This window comes from Anoplopoma fimbria, chromosome 13 (assembly GCF_027596085.1).
Source record: "Anoplopoma fimbria isolate UVic2021 breed Golden Eagle Sablefish chromosome 13, Afim_UVic_2022, whole genome shotgun sequence".
NCBI lineage: Eukaryota > Metazoa > Chordata > Actinopteri > Perciformes > Anoplopomatidae > Anoplopoma > Anoplopoma fimbria.
In genome coordinates, this window is record NC_072461.1 from 22,677,366 (window position 1) to 22,696,287 (window position 18,922).

At 37.6% G+C, this 18,922-nt stretch overlaps 3 protein-coding genes across 3 annotated transcripts in view; 1 reads left to right on the forward strand and 2 right to left on the reverse strand.

Moving 5' to 3' along the window:
- Positions 1 to 8,783, forward strand: part of col27a1b (collagen, type XXVII, alpha 1b) — a 65,624-nt gene extending 56,841 nt beyond the window's left edge. The window contains exons 49-61 of the mRNA XM_054610559.1: positions 25 to 132; positions 237 to 290; positions 2,680 to 2,742; positions 2,908 to 2,961; positions 3,063 to 3,098; positions 3,554 to 3,571; positions 3,728 to 3,763; positions 4,498 to 4,524; positions 5,301 to 5,366; positions 5,540 to 5,711; positions 5,812 to 5,921; positions 6,709 to 6,927; positions 7,720 to 8,783. Coding sequence (XP_054466534.1) covers positions 25 to 132; positions 237 to 290; positions 2,680 to 2,742; positions 2,908 to 2,961; positions 3,063 to 3,098; positions 3,554 to 3,571; positions 3,728 to 3,763; positions 4,498 to 4,524; positions 5,301 to 5,366; positions 5,540 to 5,711; positions 5,812 to 5,921; positions 6,709 to 6,927; positions 7,720 to 7,866 — 1,110 coding nt within the window. The 3' untranslated portion in view covers positions 7,867 to 8,783. The remainder of the gene's footprint in view (positions 1 to 24; positions 133 to 236; positions 291 to 2,679; positions 2,743 to 2,907; positions 2,962 to 3,062; positions 3,099 to 3,553; positions 3,572 to 3,727; positions 3,764 to 4,497; positions 4,525 to 5,300; positions 5,367 to 5,539; positions 5,712 to 5,811; positions 5,922 to 6,708; positions 6,928 to 7,719) is intronic.
- Positions 8,784 to 10,433: 1,650 nt separating this feature from the next.
- On the reverse strand, positions 10,434 to 13,761 carry zgc:101858 (uncharacterized protein LOC449555 homolog). Its single transcript, XM_054611539.1, has 8 exons — positions 13,663 to 13,761; positions 13,363 to 13,533; positions 12,436 to 12,614; positions 11,458 to 11,551; positions 11,272 to 11,341; positions 11,144 to 11,180; positions 10,880 to 10,943; positions 10,434 to 10,726 (listed from the first exon to the last, which is right to left on the reverse strand). The coding sequence occupies exons 1-8, from the start codon at positions 13,684 to 13,686 to the stop codon at positions 10,568 to 10,570; spliced, it is 798 nt and encodes a 265-aa protein (XP_054467514.1). The 5' UTR covers positions 13,687 to 13,761; the 3' UTR covers positions 10,434 to 10,567.
- Positions 13,762 to 13,890: 129 nt separating this feature from the next.
- Positions 13,891 to 16,906, reverse strand: ppil3 (peptidylprolyl isomerase (cyclophilin)-like 3). The gene is made up of 6 exons (XM_054611500.1): positions 16,827 to 16,906; positions 16,472 to 16,546; positions 15,177 to 15,270; positions 15,005 to 15,072; positions 14,764 to 14,882; positions 13,891 to 14,646 (listed from the first exon to the last, which is right to left on the reverse strand). Exons 1-6 carry the CDS (start codon positions 16,827 to 16,829, stop codon positions 14,520 to 14,522), a joined length of 486 nt encoding a protein of 161 aa, XP_054467475.1. The 5' UTR covers positions 16,830 to 16,906; the 3' UTR covers positions 13,891 to 14,519.
- Between the last annotated feature and the right edge of the window lie 2,016 nt (positions 16,907 to 18,922).

Sequence of the window (18,922 nt, forward strand, 5' to 3'; positions counted from 1 at the left end):
TTTGTGTATGTGTGTGTTCTCCAGGGTGAGAGGGGTCTTCCTGGCCAAACTGGTGCTTCAGGGAGAAAAGGCTCTGTTGGCGGGATGGGATTGCCAGGAAAACAAGGAGAGCAGGGACCTGAAGGACAACCAGTGAGCACTGATTTTTGAAATAACTTAAATTTCCTTTACTTGACAACTTTTTCCTCCTTTTTCAGTAAAGAAAATGAACAAACTTTCTCTTCTCTGTTCATCAGGGGGATGCTGGTGAACAAGGATTTCCAGGGGTGCTGGGTCTGTTTGGACCAAAGGTATGTGCACCCATTAAGCTCCACCCACAACCAAAACGATGAACTTCAGCTCAGACTTGTACAGTTTCCGTTTTACAGTCTGAACAAAGTTCATGAGGGGGGTGTGACTCCGAATGACCCGAAAGCAATTTCTGGATATAACTCACATTTTGGTTGAAGTACTTTTGTGAAGTTCCAGCTTTTTAAAATTGTCTGGAGGTACATTACATTATCTTGTCTTCAGTGAAAAATTGATATGAAAGCTGTTATGTATTACTGTAACATGCCCCAGGATGACATCTGCTGCACCATAAGTCTGCTTTACTTACAGCACTGCTGCACTATAGATTATTGCCAGCTGAAGAAACAGAACAGGCTTTCCTGGAGTTTCGCTCTTTAATTTAAACCCTGAGGGTGAGCTTGGATATTTTTTTCCTACTGTGGGAGTTGAACAGGAGTGTGAAGCAGATGAGCTTTGTGTTAGTGTTCAGTGGAGTTTAGTGTAATTGTTCTAACTCAGGAGCAATGAGTATGAATAATTGGAGTTAAGTCATCAGATAAAAGTACAGGCTGTGAAACCAAGTCCTGGAGTTATGTTGGATGGATGTAATGCCACAATATTGACAATATTCTAAATAAGAGATAAAGTTGTTTACCCTTCTTTCTTACAAAACTTTTCCACTGTGAATTGTTACATGAATCAAACTTAGGATGTGTTTTTCATTATGGCACTATTACGATAAAAGCACTGCACTGCAAACCATTTATTTCTACAGCTTTATTAGAGTAGATTAAAACTGGTACCTCATGTATCATTAAGCAGTGGGGAAGCTGTATGAAAATGTTACATCTTTCATAATATGCACTAGCTGAACGGTTTTATAGGAGGTTGCCAGTAGACTAATATAGGAGCATTAGGCCATATAAACATCACATCACCACAGTTTATTCTGAAGGGGCATTTTGAAGATCTGGTTTGGGTTTACAGCTCTCTAAGAACAGGGCAACCTTGGAGGAGGTGAGGAGGGAGGAGTAAAGTGCCAATCAGCCTCCTGAGAGTAACAAGCTGAGACTGCTTTCTGTAAATCAAGCTTTAACATTTTAATAATAAAGTGTAATTGGTTAAATGGCCTTGGGTAGTTTGAAACAGTTAGCCAATACATAGTCAAGTTGATCATTGATTAAGCACTAAAGGGATGTTTGTGTTGCAACACATGTTCCAGCTTCTAATATGTACGTTTTTTGTTTGTTTGTCAGTAATATGATTATAAATTGAATACCTTTTTCTTTTCATTCTTGAAACATGATTTATTGATAAATTAAAAAATATCCACAGATTAATCTATATTAACAGCTTTTCTTGCAGGCCTAGAAAAAAAAACATAGAATATATAAAACATATAATCAGTAAGTATGTTCAAATTCCGTAATACATGCTTCTTCAAAGCAAGTGTTCACATTTGAAAAGTGACAAAATTAAGGATACTGAAAAAAATACATTGGCTGCGTTCCAAATCACATACATGCAGTGTGTGTATGCAGTGTTGAATGCAGTATACATGCTATTGGTACATACTACTTTGTCATGTCATTGTGGCTTGAACTTTGACCCTCTTGCACATTGGCTCTTCTGTCAATAAGCCGCCATCAGGCTGTGCTCTCTCTGCGGCTCAGTCGATGTATCGTATCTTTGGCTGCACAGAGGATTGTGGGTCTGAATAACCAGAAAAGCATTCTGGTTTGCATATTGAAAGATGTAAGCGGAGGCAGTAGGACATCCTGGTATTTTTTGGCATACAGCATTTGACTTCTATTATTCCACATGTATTAGGACATACTTAATTGTTTTATGAATGGTACTGTGGGTATTGTACCCATTGGAAAAGTCTATATGCATACTAAATCTAGAGAACACTGTAATGCACGCATAAGATGGAGAACCTGATAACAGCTGCAATCAATTAGAATACATTTTGAATGGTGTACTGAATAACCACTCCAGTAAAACCTCAGAAAACAAACGGATAATGTGTTTAAAAGAAAAGTGCTTTCTCTTCCTGACGTTTATTTGGCAGTCCGAAGTTAGATTTAGACTGGAGTCCATCATAGTATTGTATTTTCTTTAAGTAACTTTGACATTCAGTATACCAACTGTAAAAATAGTACAATGTGGCATTTAGTATTGATGTATAATACAGAATGCTGTAATTAGCATTAGCAGTAAGTCAGTTGTTTCAGCATTTAACATGCTGGTTGCCATTTGCTAACCGCAGAACAGTTTGTCAATGTAACAAATCCTGCTGCTTGTCCAAGAGGTCGACAAAGGTCATTGAATATTCAATATGGGTTTAACCTTTGAACGTACCATATCTTATCTACCGTTATAAACTATAAACATTTGTCTCTCTAGGGACCCCTGGGAGACATTGGCCCTGCAGGGATACAGGGACCAAAAGGGCCACGTGGTTTGTTGGTAAGATGAAGATTAATGGTAGTTTGGTAACTCTGTGCAGTATTTCAGCCAATGCCAGTGCACTGAACTCTCCCAAACCGCACAGTAGCCGTGAAAAATAAACAGTGCTTCATCAGATACTCCATCATTTGTGTCGTCAGTCACCAACTTGCCTCTGCTTTCCAGGGTATGGAGGGAGCTTTGGGCCCCGTTGGCATCATTGGCCCCAGCGGTCATCCTGTATGTACCTCATATCTCATCCTATCTGCCAAGCTTTGTGTGACTTCTCTCTGCTTTTTGGCAGTGATGGAGTGATCCTCTGTCTCCTTTCTCTCCATCAGGGACCCAAGGGTGACAAAGGAAGTCGGGGGGAGACGGTGCGTGGTGCTCTTTTGATGAATCATTTTGTCTGTACTGTGAACACAGAATAGGATACTTAGTATGGAGACGGCGCACCACTCAGCCTCCCTGCCCTCAGCACTTTTCATTTCCTATTGTGCTCCGCTGTTTGTTCTTTACACTCACAGTGACACTTAGCTGCTGTGGAATTCCTGTCAGGGTGATAAATGTTGGCTGCATGCTCATCACAAGCCTTTAAAGAGGTCTGTTGATAGTACATAGGCATATTTCACATGCTCAATCCCCAAAAAACGCCAACATTCATGTATGAGTTTGCTGGCAACGAATTGGAAATACAGTGTATTGAATTGGCACAAAGACAGGATTACACTGTGCATGATAGAAGCATATCTCGTCTGCTGTCAGACTCTTTCCATTATTGTGGGATTGTCCACTTGTAATTATTGATTGCTTTTTCTTTTGTTTCTTACAGGGGTTGCAAGGACCAAGGGTGAGTAATTATTCATCCCTGTAGCTAAATCATTATTCTTTGCACCGGCCTGTGGTCTGCTCAGCACTACACAAAATCAATCGACTACTTTATCATCTTGTATAAAGGCCAAGTTCTGAATCATTTGAAGGCTAATGCGATGTTGCAATTTTTCAGGGATTTAGTGGCCCTCGTGGACCGCCTGGACCACCAGTAAGTTTTTGATTTTGCTTTGATGTCTAGACTTGACTGTCTTAATAAGTGGGGGAAAAAAAGAGAATAAAGTTTGGCGAAATGGGTTCCTCAATCATTTTTGTAAAATCAAGATCAAGGGGAGCAAATTTCAGAAGGAAAAAAAAAGACTGGAACACAGCGATTGATTTGCAGTCTTTTGGAGTGCACAGAGAAGACTAGAGCTTGTCTGTATTATGTATTTATGAAATGAAAAATTTGCTTACCCAAAAGAAAAGTTTTTTCCATAACTCAGATCCAACAGTTTCATTAAATAACAAGTTTTCAGCTGTGGTTTCAGCATCTAGTCTGCTGGAAAATCATTTGAAGAGGAAAATCTAATTTGTGCACGTAAACCCTAGTTAAGCTGTGAGCTTATGATGTGTGCTGTTTGGGGAATAACCAACAACTGGTTACAGACCTATACGATATCCACTGTGATCTGATTCAAACAGATGTTAGCCAGCGGCTCCTCTTATCTGCATTTTACATGCTTTATTTCCTGTCCGTTCATGCCTCATTTCCTGTGCATTCTTAATTGTTTTTGTGCATATCTGCATATTGGATGAAAATGGCAGAATCCACCACCAACAGGGGAGAATAAGATTTGAGTTCTTACAATATACACTGTACAAAACACTGAATGACTGTTTCTACAAAAGTGCTAACAAGAATATATGGTGCATATACTTCAGGCTTTTCTCTTTGGTTTTCAGGGTCTACCGAGTTCCTCACTCTCACTTGTAAGTATGTTTCTCTGTAATGTCAAGTCAGGGTGAATGATGAAATGTTGAGGTATAAACTGAAAAGTATTAAAGACCAGTATGACTCAGAAAGTCATAAAAAAGTCATAGTATAGCATGTCCAAAAAAGTATTGAAATGGCCTTAATATAGTATGTCATAAAAAGTTAATGGAAAAGTACGTCATAAAAAGTCATAAAAAAGCCATAAAAATGAAATTTCACAAAAGATAAGGTATAGTATGTCATCAATAGTCATACAATCGTATGCCATAAAAAGTCAAAAAGTTGTAGTATGGTGTATCATTAAAAGTCAAGGTATACTTTGTGACAAAAAGTCATAAAAAGTCATAGTATTGTATGATAACATTAAAAGTCATACAAAAAGTAAAATCAAAGTAAATCATGCCATCTAACAGTCAAAGTAGTGTATGTCATAAAAAGTATCAGTATAGTATTTAATAAAGTCATAAAAAAATACATATTATAGTATGTCATACAAGTTCATTGTATAGTTTTTCATAGAGTCTTAAGTATTTCATGAAAAATGATACAAAACTCATAGTAGTGTTTGTCATAACTAATGTCATCTAATAGTCAAAACAGTTTGTCATAAAAGTCATTGATAAGTTGTAGGATAATATTTCTTAAAAAGTTAATGTAGAGCATGCAATTAAATTGTCACATAAAATGTTTCATAAAGTGTATCATAAAAAAAAGAAGTCCCATTCAAGGCTTTGTTGTGGTTACCTTATGGCCTTGCTGTCTTCTTTGGCAGAGAAATGAGGCTCTTGGTGTCGCCTTTCAAGTCATCGTGGATTCCGCTGCTGCACTGAGGCCCGAGGTTAGTTCTGAGGAAAGCTGTGCTCATTGCAAGAAATCACAGCTGACAGTTGGGGTCCTAATGGGTGTTATTCATTTGAATGAGTCTGTCAAAAAAGTTTTCTAATCTAATAATGAATAAAAAAAAGTAATAGAAATGAAATTTCAATCAATGTCAATATTTATATTCCAAAGCAGAACCATCAGAACATGGACCTGCTCATGTTGGACCAGGGCACCGAGATCTTCAAGACCTTACAGCATCTCAACACTCTGATCCAGAGTCTTAAGAACCCGCTGGGAACCCGTGACAACCCTGCTCGGATCTGCCGAGACCTCCACAACTGTGAACAGAAGATGTTCGATGGTGAGGAGACATATAAACTGCTTAGTCATCTCTGTGCACATATCCATTCTGCTCTTGTTAATTATGGGCTGTTTCCTCCTCTGCTGCTGCTCTTTGAAAGGCACCTACTGGATCGATCCAAACCTCGGCTGTGCTGCCGACACTATAGAGGTGATGTGCAACTTCACTGGTGGTGGACAGACCTGCCTGAAACCTATCACAGTATCCAAGGTTTGGATCACTTCTTTATTTACCCATTCACTTCAGCTAGACAAAACACAGTGAAATGTAAACTCATATCACTAGATGAAGACTGATGAAGATCTCTTCCGGAGTTTGTTACTTTTTTCTTGCCCCAGACTATAAACTGTAGCTCTTTTTTGATTAAAATCATTCTTGCAGTGAATCTTAAGGCTTCCCATTTAGTCCTGTTGGCCAAGTCACTATCAAAGACACGCTCAGTTGGCAAGTAAACTTCTGGGACCCTAATGTTTTGGAGTTATTCTTCAATCATTTACATTTTGCAATTAAACGCATAAGAACACAAACACAGACGAACTCAATGCCTGAATAAACTGTAAATGAAATAATTCGGACAGACAATCAAACACAATCTGTGATCCAGATAATAATAATAATAATAATAATTAAGCCTTTATTAGTCCCACAATGGGGAAATTATTTCTCTGCGTTTAACCCATCCCGGAGGAGCAGTGGGCTGCAATGAAGCGCCCGGGGAGCAATTTGGGGTTAGGTGTCTTGCTCAAGGACACCTCGGCATGTTGCCGATAGAGGGGTGTGAACCACCAACCTTGTGATTACGGGACAAGCGCTCTACCTCATGTGCCACAGCACATGATAGATGTAAATAATTCTAATTAATTACACAATTGGAGTCTGTTATCAAGTAAAAAAATGAATTTTCACGACAGAGACTCATTATGAGTCCAGTTATTGTTTACATCAGGACTTTTTCAGACGAGCCCGTCTTCCTGAAGCCTAACTCCCTGCTTTACAGTTGGAGATGGGAGTGGGTCGTATCCAGATGAACTTCGTCCACCTTCTGAGCACCGAGGCCGTGCAGCACATCACCATTCACTGCCTCAACACCCCTGTGTGGGCAGCAGGACCCTCCCTGCAGCCGTCATCCAGGGCTGTGATCTTCAAGGCCTGGTCAGGGGAGACCATTCAGGCAGGAGACCTCCTAGAGCCGCTCATACCCCGGGACGACTGCTGGGTAAGCACCGCTGCTCTTCTGGCTACAAAGCAGGACTTTATCCAACAAAACGCACTGTGTATATCAAATGAATGAGAGGCATTTCCTTTCTCATCAAACGTTTGCTAAGCCAATTCTTTTAAAACATATTTAAAATTCAGCATTGCTTATGTCCATGTTTATTGCTAGCCGTAACAAATTTAGGACCTGCACATAAAAAAAAAGAATAATAATAAAAAAGAAAAATGTAATGTTACTATCGTTCAAAAACAATTGGAGGCAATGGGTAACAGCTAACTAGACTGTCCAACATTTAAGAATCCACCTACCTCCACATCTCATGCTCACTAATAAACATATTGTATCTTGCTTGTTTAATTTGTACACAGTAACAAATAAAATAAAAAGTTATGGTTTACAGGGGAGTTAAGTGCTGTGACAATGTCTCATCCACACGTAAAGACTTTGGAGAGACGTGCATGTTACCGCATGCAAAACCATTACATTGTTTTTACATTTTTGTTGAACCAATACAACATGTTAATTATGTGTTAAAAGGTGGATTTTTAAACTTTGGAATGAACCAGACCAGCTGTTTTATCTGCTTCTTTTCTTTATGCTAAGCTATGGTTTTGGTTTTATTCGTCCAGGTTTTGAGTGATCTATTTCTAATATGTCTGCCTCCAACGCAATACAGTGTAGATGATTGGAATTGACTTTGTCTTATCCACAGACCCCAATGTCAGTGTTTTTGTAAAAAAAAAATATATATATATATTTTTTTTTGTGACCTAACACATCCTCCACTTTCAGATCAAAGATGGCCGCTGGCATCAGACCCACTTCATCTTCCAGACCCAGGACCCGAACTTACTCCCCATCGTGGATTTGTACAACATACCGATCAGAGAACGTGGCGCACGCTTTCACCTGGAGGTCGGACCTGTGTGCTTCTTATAGGCCTCCTGTAGAGGGGCCGCGAAATACTCCTCAAAGGGGGCACTGCGTGGAGGAAGGAGGACGGGTGGAGACTAATGCTTCTGTGGTTTCCAGAACAACAGACCACCATTTCCTCCCTGCGAAACATGCTTGGACTGCAGAAACAGGAGGGGGCACCAGAGAAAAGAGGCCCATTGAAAATGCAGAGATAAGACTTCTAGCACTAATCAGCCTATGGAAAACAATAATAAGCTCCTTTTTTTTTCTTTCAGAGACTTGTTTGTGTGATGCAAGACCTGAATGCCCCTTTTGGGAGGAAGTTATATGATCGTCTCACTCTATGTTGTATCATATTTTCTTCACGGGCTGTGACCCAGTTTAGCAAAAAAAAAAAAGTTTTTTTAAAAGAGATCTGTACAGAAATATGGGACAGTTACATCTGCAAAATGCAATAATTCCTATTTTGTCGTTGAAGTATTATTTATACATGTATATGTACTGTATATTGTAATATAAAGTGCAATAGTTATTTTTCCACAGCTTTTAGGCATATACATTATAAACATCACTCATTCAGGTATGCAGTGTGCCTCAGACACACAGGTGCACTGTCTCCAGGTAAGTCTTTAAGAACTTCTAATAACTGTCTGTTGCTGAGAGACCCCCGCGTTTATACCGATGTCCTCACACAAACAACTGCTGTGTGTTGTTCTCCATGACAGAATGCATGGAAGCTCTCCACAGTGTGAACCCGAGAAAAGAGTATCAAGATGCTACCTCGTACTGCACCTCTCATCTCGCAGCGAACAAAGACGTTACCCGATATAATCCGGAGGTGATACGGAGGTGACACCTGGTGCTGTAACCGTCCACACTCGTATGATAAACTCTTGTCAGCTCTCAGCAAAGATATGTCTGTGCTTTATGAAAAAAAAAAAAAAAAAAAAAAAAAGGGAAGATTGTAAAAAAAAAAAATATACACGCAGGCCAAATTCATTAAATTATATTTTCAAGGTATTATTTTAACATTTTCATTATTCTTTGTGCTGTCTGACACTATAAGTTAAGTTTTTTTTGTATCTGTCAAAATGTTAATGTCTATAATTATGCAACCTTTATTATCTACAGTGGATTCTATTTAAATTTTATTTAAATTCTGGTTAGCTTCTCAGTTCAGAACCATGCATCAGTGACATATTTCATGAGTCGTTTAGAGCTTTAAGAATTCTACAGTCTGTTTGTTTTTTTCCCCCCAATTAAACTGTCCTAGACAATCAACTGTATTTCAGGACATTACCATCTGTATTATTTACTGTTTGTTTGTGCATATGTCACTCAAAGATAAGGTGATAATGGTGATCGGTCCAGCCGATCTATAAACTCAGAGGATTTTTCTTACAATACACATCACAACCACGGTACAGGAGCGTACAGTGTTTGATCTGTGCAGACATTTCATGCTGCTTTAATGAAGTCTAATGACTCAACAGGTAATTCAATAAAAGTCTGACACCTTTGTTGATGAGCAGCTTTCATTTTTCTTTTCATAAAACAAAACTTAATAGCAAAGTGAGAAAAAAAAGATGCATTTAAACCGCCTACTTGTGGGAGTTAAAATGCGTTCTAGCTTCCTAATATTCACTTCACACCTGGGACTGTCAAATCCTGACAGCTGACTTTGTAAACATGGAGAAAAATTGTGTCTTTGAAGTTATACCTTGATTCTTTTTTTTTTTTCTGACGACTCCCATAAATCAGTTTTTGTGGCAACTAAAAAAAAAAAAAAAAAAAAAAAAACACAGGCAGACTTGGAGGTTGAAGCAACTATAGTATCAGACTGCTGCATCTTAACATGCATGATCTCATCTTATTTTGCTCTGCAGAGTTCGAATCCAGGTGGTTGCGATCTTTCCATAAATGTATTCTTACATTGATTTCGTGATGTAGTGCTCACTTATGAAAACCAGTTGGGATGTAACACCGGCGCCAACAGGTTGTCCATGTGAAGCAGATGCCATCGCAAATGGTTACTATGCTGCGTTCACACTGGTATGTTGAAGTGCGAAACGTTAGATATTAAAGTGTGGTTGTTCAACGGCACAATATGGCAGTTTATTGCTCTTATACGGCCATTTGTGCCAAATACAGTCTCTGGTGTCAATTTTTTTTTACTGCCAATAATGTGAATATGGTGAATAGAATGTGTTGAATCATAATTCTCGCAATACCTACGTTTCCTGAAGGCAAAAGGGTTGAGGAAGGTCATCAGCCTCCTTTGTTAAGCTGTCACTCATGATTACACGCCCCTCTCAGTTAAAGCCACGCCCCCCCACGCCAGATCAGTTCCAAAAGTCTGAATCTGAAAAAGTCAATCTGAAACTGAAAAAAAAAAATTGAAACCGGAGAAATAAGATTTCAATCTGAAAATAGGAAATCTGAAACTAAAAACTATAATACCTCAAAAATCTAAAAATATATGAAAGTGAAAAATGAAAATAAATATTTCATTCAAAACAATTCCAGAATTGACTCAAAATTATATTCAACCCCAAAAAATTTTTTTCATTCACTTATTTTTATTTTGAATACATTGTTGTTATTTTCAAAAGTTCACAACCGAAACTTGTACTTTCAGTTTCAAATGTTTTTTTCAAATGGCTCCGTAGACTTGGAGGTTTAAGGAACTATATTATCAGGCTGCTGTATCCTAACAGACAGGATCTCATCTTGGGCACATGGCATGGCGGCCCCCGTCCACGGGGAGGTTGACTCCGGTGATGAAGCTGGCAGCATCGGACGCCAGGAAGGCGATGCTTTGGGCCACTTCTTCCACCTCGCCGGGTCGACCGAGGGCATGGGTCTGCTTACACTTTGCGAGGAACTGGTGGTGAAAAAAAGATTGACAGACACTTGAGTGTTTCTTTGATCTATTGCTGACTGGCTTACAGTCTATTATCTCCTGTGCTATCAGATGCTAGGATATGACGGAACCCCTGAAGGAATACATCCGTTTTAGTGGTACCAGTATTGTTACCTGGGCATACTGGTCCTCATCCAGTCCTGCTCTCTTGTGGACCTCTGTGATGATCACACCAGGGCTGAAGAGATGCAGCAGGAGAAGGGATACAAAATACGGTGCATCACACATTTTATTTTCCACAGAAACAACAAATTTAAAGGCTTTTTAAATCAGAAATTGATAGGATTTGTGTTAGCTAATTGTATTTATCCAAAATATGAATGAGGTCCATTACTGAACACGATAAAAATACATAGATGTTTTCATTAAAACCCTTACCAGACAGAGTTCACTCGGACTTGCTTTGATGCCAGCTCTGAAATAAAGAGGAGTCATGTTTTTTTATTGTGAGCTCTTAAACTGCTGAACATACTACATAGTATCAGGAGAAGAAATGTCTCACTCACCAAGTGCTGTACAACGTGTGAACTGATCGATGGCCGACTTGGACATGCAATAGGCCAGCACACCAGGGAACTACAGAGCGAGAGAACAGTGTGTCACAACCCTCACAGAACTACAAGTAACAGAGACATGTAGTGGGTGTAGTTAGTGGGTGTAGTTGTGACCATGTGGCCGGCTGTAATACTCACTGATCTCTGTCCGTTGACGCTGGATACGTTGACAATGGAGCCTTTGGTCTTGATCAGGTGGGGCACGCAAAGCTGAGTCAGGTGGTACACGGATCTGGAGAATGAAACAAAAGTTAGGTGACATTCTGACTAAAAATGATCAATAATATACGTGAACACGGTAAAGGACAGTTCAATGCTAACATCTGGGATGTGATTGAGCTTGTGTTCCTGGTCGATTTATGACATCATGGTCCTCTAGAAGAGAAATATCTGTGGGTGAGGACAACTTTTCACTTCTGAACTGGAATTCTGTATTAATACAAAAACTACAAAACTACCAAATCCACCACAAATGGACACCATGTCTTTATCCTTAGGAGTGGCTTAAAGTCATTGCACCTATACATTCATGCATAGACGTATGGTGTATCAATACAAGGCTACAATATTAATATCTAGATTTAGTCAAGGACGTATGCATATATATATACATATATATATATATATATATATATATATATATACACATATATATACACATATATATATATATATATATATATATATATATATATATATATATATATATATATATATATATATATATATATATATATATATACTATCAATACAATGAGATTCATTCAGAACAGCAAACATTACTATTTTTTTGTAAAATGCTCATTTCCTTAAAATCACCTCCAATAATCCACTCAAAACACTTTGTTTCTTGTCCAAATAATATGGAAATAAATTTCTCAGTAATTTTCAGTTTTGATCATGTGCTGTAACTTAAAAAAATAAAGAAAAATACTACATTTATCAATTCCCAAATCCCTTTTTGATATACATCCATATATCACTTAAGACAAATTCCATTTGTACCTAAGAGGCTTCTCATCTGACAAATCCCAGCTACGACACAATCTGTCCTACTGTAGATTTAGCACTAATATATATTCATTATTTTATGATGTCAGGTGTTTTTCATCCTACCTGACATTGATGTTCATGATCCTGTCATACTGAGCCAGGTCCGTGGTCTCTATGCTGCCCATGGCCAGGATCCCAGCGCTGTTAATGAGGACATCCAGTCTGCCGAAGTGAGCCACAGTTTGCTCCACCATCTTCTTCACCGTCTCCTCGTCAGTCAGGTCTCCAGGAACGAGCAAAGGCTAATAAACACATAAGCACTCGCTGTATTGCATGTTCTCAATTTGAAGGCATCTTTGCAACCGTTTCAAAATCACATTAATACTGAAAGAAATCACTTTGTTAAGGGCAGTAATGTTTGGATGATAAAGTAAGATTATTTGCATGTTTTTAAATGTGTAAGCATGTATGCCATTGTCAGAAATTGACATTGTATATTGTCATATACAGTACCAGTCAAAAGTTTGGACACACCTTCTCATTCAATGGTTTTTCTTTCTTTATTTATTTTGTTTCTACATTGTAGATTAATATTGAAGACATCCAAACTATGAAGGAACACATATGGAATTATGTGGTAAACAAACAAACGTCAACAAACAAGAATATGTTTTATATTTTAGATTCTTCAAAGTAGTTGAATGAGAAGGTGTGTCCAAACTTTTGACTGGTACTGACTATATATATTCACACTTATAAACACCACATTTAAACACCCATTTGGCATACACCCAATTCACATAAAACAAGTTTAATTTATTTTATTTTGAAACTTAATGTGTGAGGCTCTGGTGATTGTAAGTTTATGCTATTATGTTTTTGTGTAAACTCCATTAAAAAAAAAAACATTAAAAGTGTAGAATCTTAATAATTCTCTTAATATCCAACTCATCTTGGTTCATAAAAGAGTGTCAACATGTGTGTACTCTGGTTAACATCTCATAACAGTCACACAGACATCAGTGCACGGTGCAGTGTGGTCATGAACACCTCTGCAGCTCCACACTCGGTGCACTGTTTGGATACTTTCTGCAGGTTCTGCACGTCGCGTCCGTTCAGAGCCAACAGAGCTCCCAGTTTGGCGAACAGGATGCTCGTGCCCGCTCCGATGCCCGAGCTGGCTCCCGTGACCAGGACCACTCTCCCCTTCAGGGAGCTCACCTGGGAAAGGTGTGCACACAGTTACGTCACCTTATGAATTAATTAACTGTATTAAAGTTAATTAAAGGAATAAATTAATAATAAAGATAACAATGCAAAAAAAACCGGAAAATTAAACATAGTACTTACTTTAAATGCGTCTTCTGAGGCCATTTCTGTGGGTTTACATGGAGTTTGAATGGATTTTGCTACTGCCAGCAAAACACGCGTCGTCCACTAGTGATGACGTAGTAGGTGCTCACTGGTTTGACAGTGTTGCTTTAAACAACCCAGCAGGTCTTATGAAGTGGTGACATTTAAAAACATATTCATTTTTGCATGCAGACATTTTTTTTTAAATGATGCTAAAAAAAATGATTCATTATAAATGTTTTATTTAGTACAAAACAATGACAATATATTTACATTGACTATCAAGAAAAAATAAAGATCAGACTCAATGAATAGCAGTGGTGGCGTGTGTTCTTTTTGGACTGAACCCTGAATGTGTATGAACAAGTTAGCCTTTAATTCTTCTTTACAAAAGGATTTGAAACATTTAGAAGGGTCTTAAGGCAATGCAAACCATTTCATAAAATAATAATAAGCATACCAAGCTTGGAATTTGAGAGAGCATACACATGAGTTTCACTTCAAGATTCACAATGTCTTGCACTTCTCCATGGACAGTAGTTTAAGTGTTGACTTATCTAAACTATTAGGTATTTTTTGTTGTAAATGCCATTTAAATTCTGAGTAACACTTATTAGAAAACGCTGGTACAAAAATGCATTATTTTATTTTTTTTACAACAGCTCAGCATTATATTATTTCAGTGTCATGTTCATTGTTGATATCTGGGGGGTTTCTATCTTATTTCTAGTCTCTGACAAGTTATCTATTTGAACTTTGGCAAGGTACTTTACACTGTAACAATAGGATTATTGGAAATATCAGAGTCCAAGTTTGTGTTAAAGGCCTATTTGCATTTTTGAAGAGAAAACTGTCTATCCAGCAAAAGGATTGGCATGAATCATCACGTCCTTTATCCGGGTTTCCGTCAGTGGTCGGAACGTCTTCTCATTGACAGGAAGTTTCTCCAGTTCATCCAGTGTTTCCAGGCCATCGATAATCCTATGAGTGGAAGAGAGAAAGATGCTTCAATCTGTAACTATCAAGCCAAAACAATTCCCCCAAAACATTATTTCCATATCACATAACACCCATTTATCTGTATAAAAGGTTACGTACTTTCCAAACACTGTGTACTTCATATCCAGATGTGGCTGTTTGGCATATGTGAAGAAAAACTGGGAGCCATTTGTGTTGGGGCCGTTGTTTGCCATTGAGACCACTCCTCTTACATTATGCTGAAATAAAAGAGATTAAAAACAACACAAAAGTTACAATGTTAAAGAGAGATGAACCTTGATGAAATATTTGGTAAAACCTTTTGCTGACATAGGCAAACCAGCTAGTTAGTAGTACTCACTTTTAGGTGCTCACTGAACTCATCTTCATATTTGCGTCCCCATATACTTGTTCCTCCTTTGCCTGTGCCTGATCGGTTGAATCAAAATAGGGGGAATAACAAACAAGAAGTGAGGACGTGAATTCTGCCACTTCAGTGTTGATATGCAGCAGCAGAAACAACAATCCCATACCTGTAGGATCTCCAGTTTGAACCATGAAACCTTTAATATTCCGGTGGAAGACGCAGCCCGTGTAGAACCCGCTGGCACACAAAGCAAGGAAGTTCTGTAAATAGTGAAATATATATGTTGGGATATTTAATGTCTGAAGGGGAAAAGATGTGTCAATCTCTGTTTAGGCCTTTACAAATTACAGTCGCATTATTATCCCAAAGGGTGTCTGTAATACATTTTCTACTAAAACTAAATCAAACATGAACATTTTAAATCATTTAAAAACAAGGAATATTAAAGAGACTGCAGTGATGAAATGCACATTTATTGAAGAATTGTACCCGAGTACAATTTGAGGTACTTGTACTTAACCCCTTGTAGACTATTGTCGCGAAGTCGCTTCAAACCGCTTCCGAATTTGTTTAATTACTATTATGCCCAATGTCGCTAATTTTTATATATATTGTATGTGCTATATTAAATTAACAATCTCCATTAATTTAGCATCTGCATGAGAGAAAAAAAAAAATGTAAATAAATTCAGGCAATAAGGGGTTAAAACGTCACATTGTGGAATTTGCATAAAAATGTATATATATTGTATGTGCATTTAACTCCGCACTTAATTTAGCATTTATTTTTTTTTAAATGACTGTACAGTTTTAGTTACATTGTGGAGGCAAATTGCATTTAACTTTTATACTTGTCACATTGTTTGCAGAGTCAGATAGATTACAAAATCTATGCAAGTATTATACTATGATGTAATTGTACCAATTAGACCACTGCTGGGCTTAACAGATCTAATAAATGTCACATTGTTTTAAGATAATCCGTGTAGAAGAAACACAGATAGACGCTTATCCAATACAATAAGTGCAACAGATAATACGAATAATAAGTGCAACAAACTAAATGATGTAATTGTACCAGCAGTACATAAAGTAGATCAAATAATTCACAGCTGCAACATCAGTGATTACACATTTACACCAATATTTATAACTCAATAATATTAATATACATTATTATGAAATGGGCCATTTTGAATCATGAGTAAGATTTGATGTGACTACTTTTCACTTGTTACATTATATTCATATATTTACTTTAGTAAAATATCTTAGTCCTTCTTCCCTCCAGAGACTGTATATAATACAATAATACAACACAACTTAAATGCATTAAGCAGCAGGTTCTGAAGTTCTTGCAGGCCAGCTTGCGTGCTCGTTCATGAGTGAACAGGACCAGGAGCGTGCAACGTGACGTCACCGCTAGCTGACGTCACCTGTAGCCAGAGTTAGCTCGCTTACCTCACATGTCCTCGGCGCCCGCTCACAAAACAGCTCGATTTTAATCTCTCCTAGATCTGTTTGAAGGGTCACAGCCTGTAACAGTAAGACAAGAAACAGAACCATTAACCCCCCCCAACACTGTAACTTTTAGGAGGCAAAGGAATGGCCTTTCATTAGTGTTTGCTAACTAGCTTAGCATGTTAGCAGGTGTGCAAAAACAAGCATGTTCTACTTTAAAAAATAGAAGTTTCTCGCCTGGCTCCTAACAAACAAATACACATTAAAACACAGTATTAGTCTATAGCTTCTTAAACGGTTCTGTTATTTTTTATGTTTACTTATTCAGCCTGGAAATATCCACAATCAAATTTACCATTTCAAACGTTGCGTCTATGAACAAGTGTACCGGGAAAACACGTCCGTCTAGGAACAGTAGCCAGCAACGAATGGTTCCGCAATTAATGTACGGGCTTCTAAAAACCACACACAAGTCGAAAATTAAACTTGTTTTATGTGAATTGGGCGTATGCCAAATGGGTGTTTATAAGTGTGAATACATGTGTATATATATTTACAGTACCAGTCAAAAGTTTGGACACACCTTCTCATTCAATGGTTTTTATTTATTTTTTCTACATTGTAGATTAATATTGAAGACATCCAAACTATGAAGGAACACATATGGAATTATGTGGTAAACAAACAAATGCTCAACAAACCAGAATATGTTTTATATTTTAGATTCTTCAAAGTAGTTGAATGAGAAGGTGTGTCCAAACTTTTGACTGGTACTGTACATCTGCACAAAGCTGTTAACGCTCAATATAAACAGCCAGAATCATCCCGTTTTTGCAGAGGATGAACATTTGTGATGCTGTTGAGACATGGTCAATTAACATCCTACAGTATGTGGCCCTTAAACGCAAAATCGGGGGCCTAATAACCCCCCAAATTTTCCCATTCTGTGGAATGTTTACCATTTTTTCATAGTTTCTCTGCTTTAGTATTAGGCCTACCGGATTTGTTAATGGTTACATGCAACATAAGGCACAAAACTGTGATATTGGTTGAATTTGATTTTTGATACAGGGACCTTGGGCCTCAACATGAGCTAGTCGAGCAAGATGCACCTTGAAGCCTCATGCCAGTTGATTTTGTGCTTAGGTGCATAGTCCTTAAACAGGGACTGATTATCTACCAAACACCAAAATACAACAGAGAATTCACAACATTCACTTACTCAACAAGAAAGATTAGGTGAACCAAGTTTATTTTATTTCTAGTGGATGGTGTGCAGGAAAAGACGGGACACATGTTCGAACAGAATACTCACTGTGACATAATTCATTTTAATACTGACACACTGATGATTTCCTTATTAATAGAAATATGACCACCCAACACTGCATGGTGCCAAATTTGTACATCACCTATGATCGGACTTGAGTTGGGAAACATTGAAAATAAGGATTTTGTACCCAAAAAAAGGATTTAAAGATAAGGAACAAAGATTGACATCATGGGATAAGAAAGCCCTCATCATGCCAACATACACACTGACAACACTCTCACACACACACACACACACTTCATCTGTGCTAATCCTGATGAAGACACACTAATTCTGAAACAGCTCAATTTGTACATGGACATTGAGGGAAAACGCAGAATCAATGTTAAACCAAGTGGTTTCTTTAAAAAAAAAAAACAAAACACATTTAGTTTTAAACCAGCAGTCCTTATTAAATACACCAAACTAGAAAATAATGTATAGAAATGCATATAAAACTGTAACTGTATAAAACAATTGTTTAAATTAATAAAAAAAACAACAGGTGTAATAAAAAAATAGGCAATCAACTCAAACAAGAAGTGAGTACTAGCTGGTTTCCTGAGAAATTTAGTTATATTGTAGTAATACCGAGAGCTGTGAAAATGAAAAGAAAAATAAAGTCAAAGTTATTTTAAAAAAAAAAGGGCGACCACAAAACAAAACAAAAAAATCACGATAACTATGAGCTCAAACTGTAATCTAGTCACACCACTTTACTAGCAACCTACACAATGCATTTTTACCGTCCTGACCATGTACTTGCAGTGCTCATTGAAACGGTTTACAATTGACACGAGGTTCTCTGCTGCGAGTCTTATTTAGAATAGATGATTGTCTTAATCTGTGATGTATTGCTGAGGTGTTCTGGATGCCATTTAAAATGCTCCACTTGGGACTTTATTGTTAATAATTTGTCTTTCTAGGAGTTATTACTAAAAAAAAACAAAAAAGCCTTAAATATTTATTGAATACCTGATTTCTAATGTAATCTCATGGCTGGCGGTCATTCAGTCAAACCCTTCCCATACCAAATACATACAAAACTTATTGTATTCATGAAATTGTATTATCATTTCATTTACCATAATGTTACATGTGGGACAGGTGCTAAAGTGCAAAAGCATTCCTCTCAAATC

What these genes read in the sequence shown, in the direction of transcription:
- zgc:101858 (XM_054611539.1), bottom strand. Translation starts at nt 13,686, where the DNA reads ATGGCCTCAGAAGACGCATTTAAA. An exon ending in GTCCGAGTGAACTCTGTCTG is followed by an intron (nt 10,944 to 11,143) that starts GTAAGGGTTTTA and finishes GCATCTCTTCAG; the next exon opens with CCCTGGTGTGATCATCACAG. An exon ending in ATGAGGACCAGTATGCCCAG is followed by an intron (nt 10,727 to 10,879) that starts GTAACAATACTG and finishes TTTCACCACCAG; the next exon opens with TTCCTCGCAAAGTGTAAGCA.
- ppil3 (XM_054611500.1), bottom strand. An exon ending in AGTTCAGTGAGCACCTAAAA is followed by an intron (nt 14,883 to 15,004) that starts GTGAGTACTACT and finishes CTTTTATTTCAG; the next exon opens with CATAATGTAAGAGGAGTGGT. An exon ending in AAGTACACAGTGTTTGGAAA is followed by an intron (nt 14,647 to 14,763) that starts GTACGTAACCTT and finishes TTCCACTCATAG; the next exon opens with GATTATCGATGGCCTGGAAA.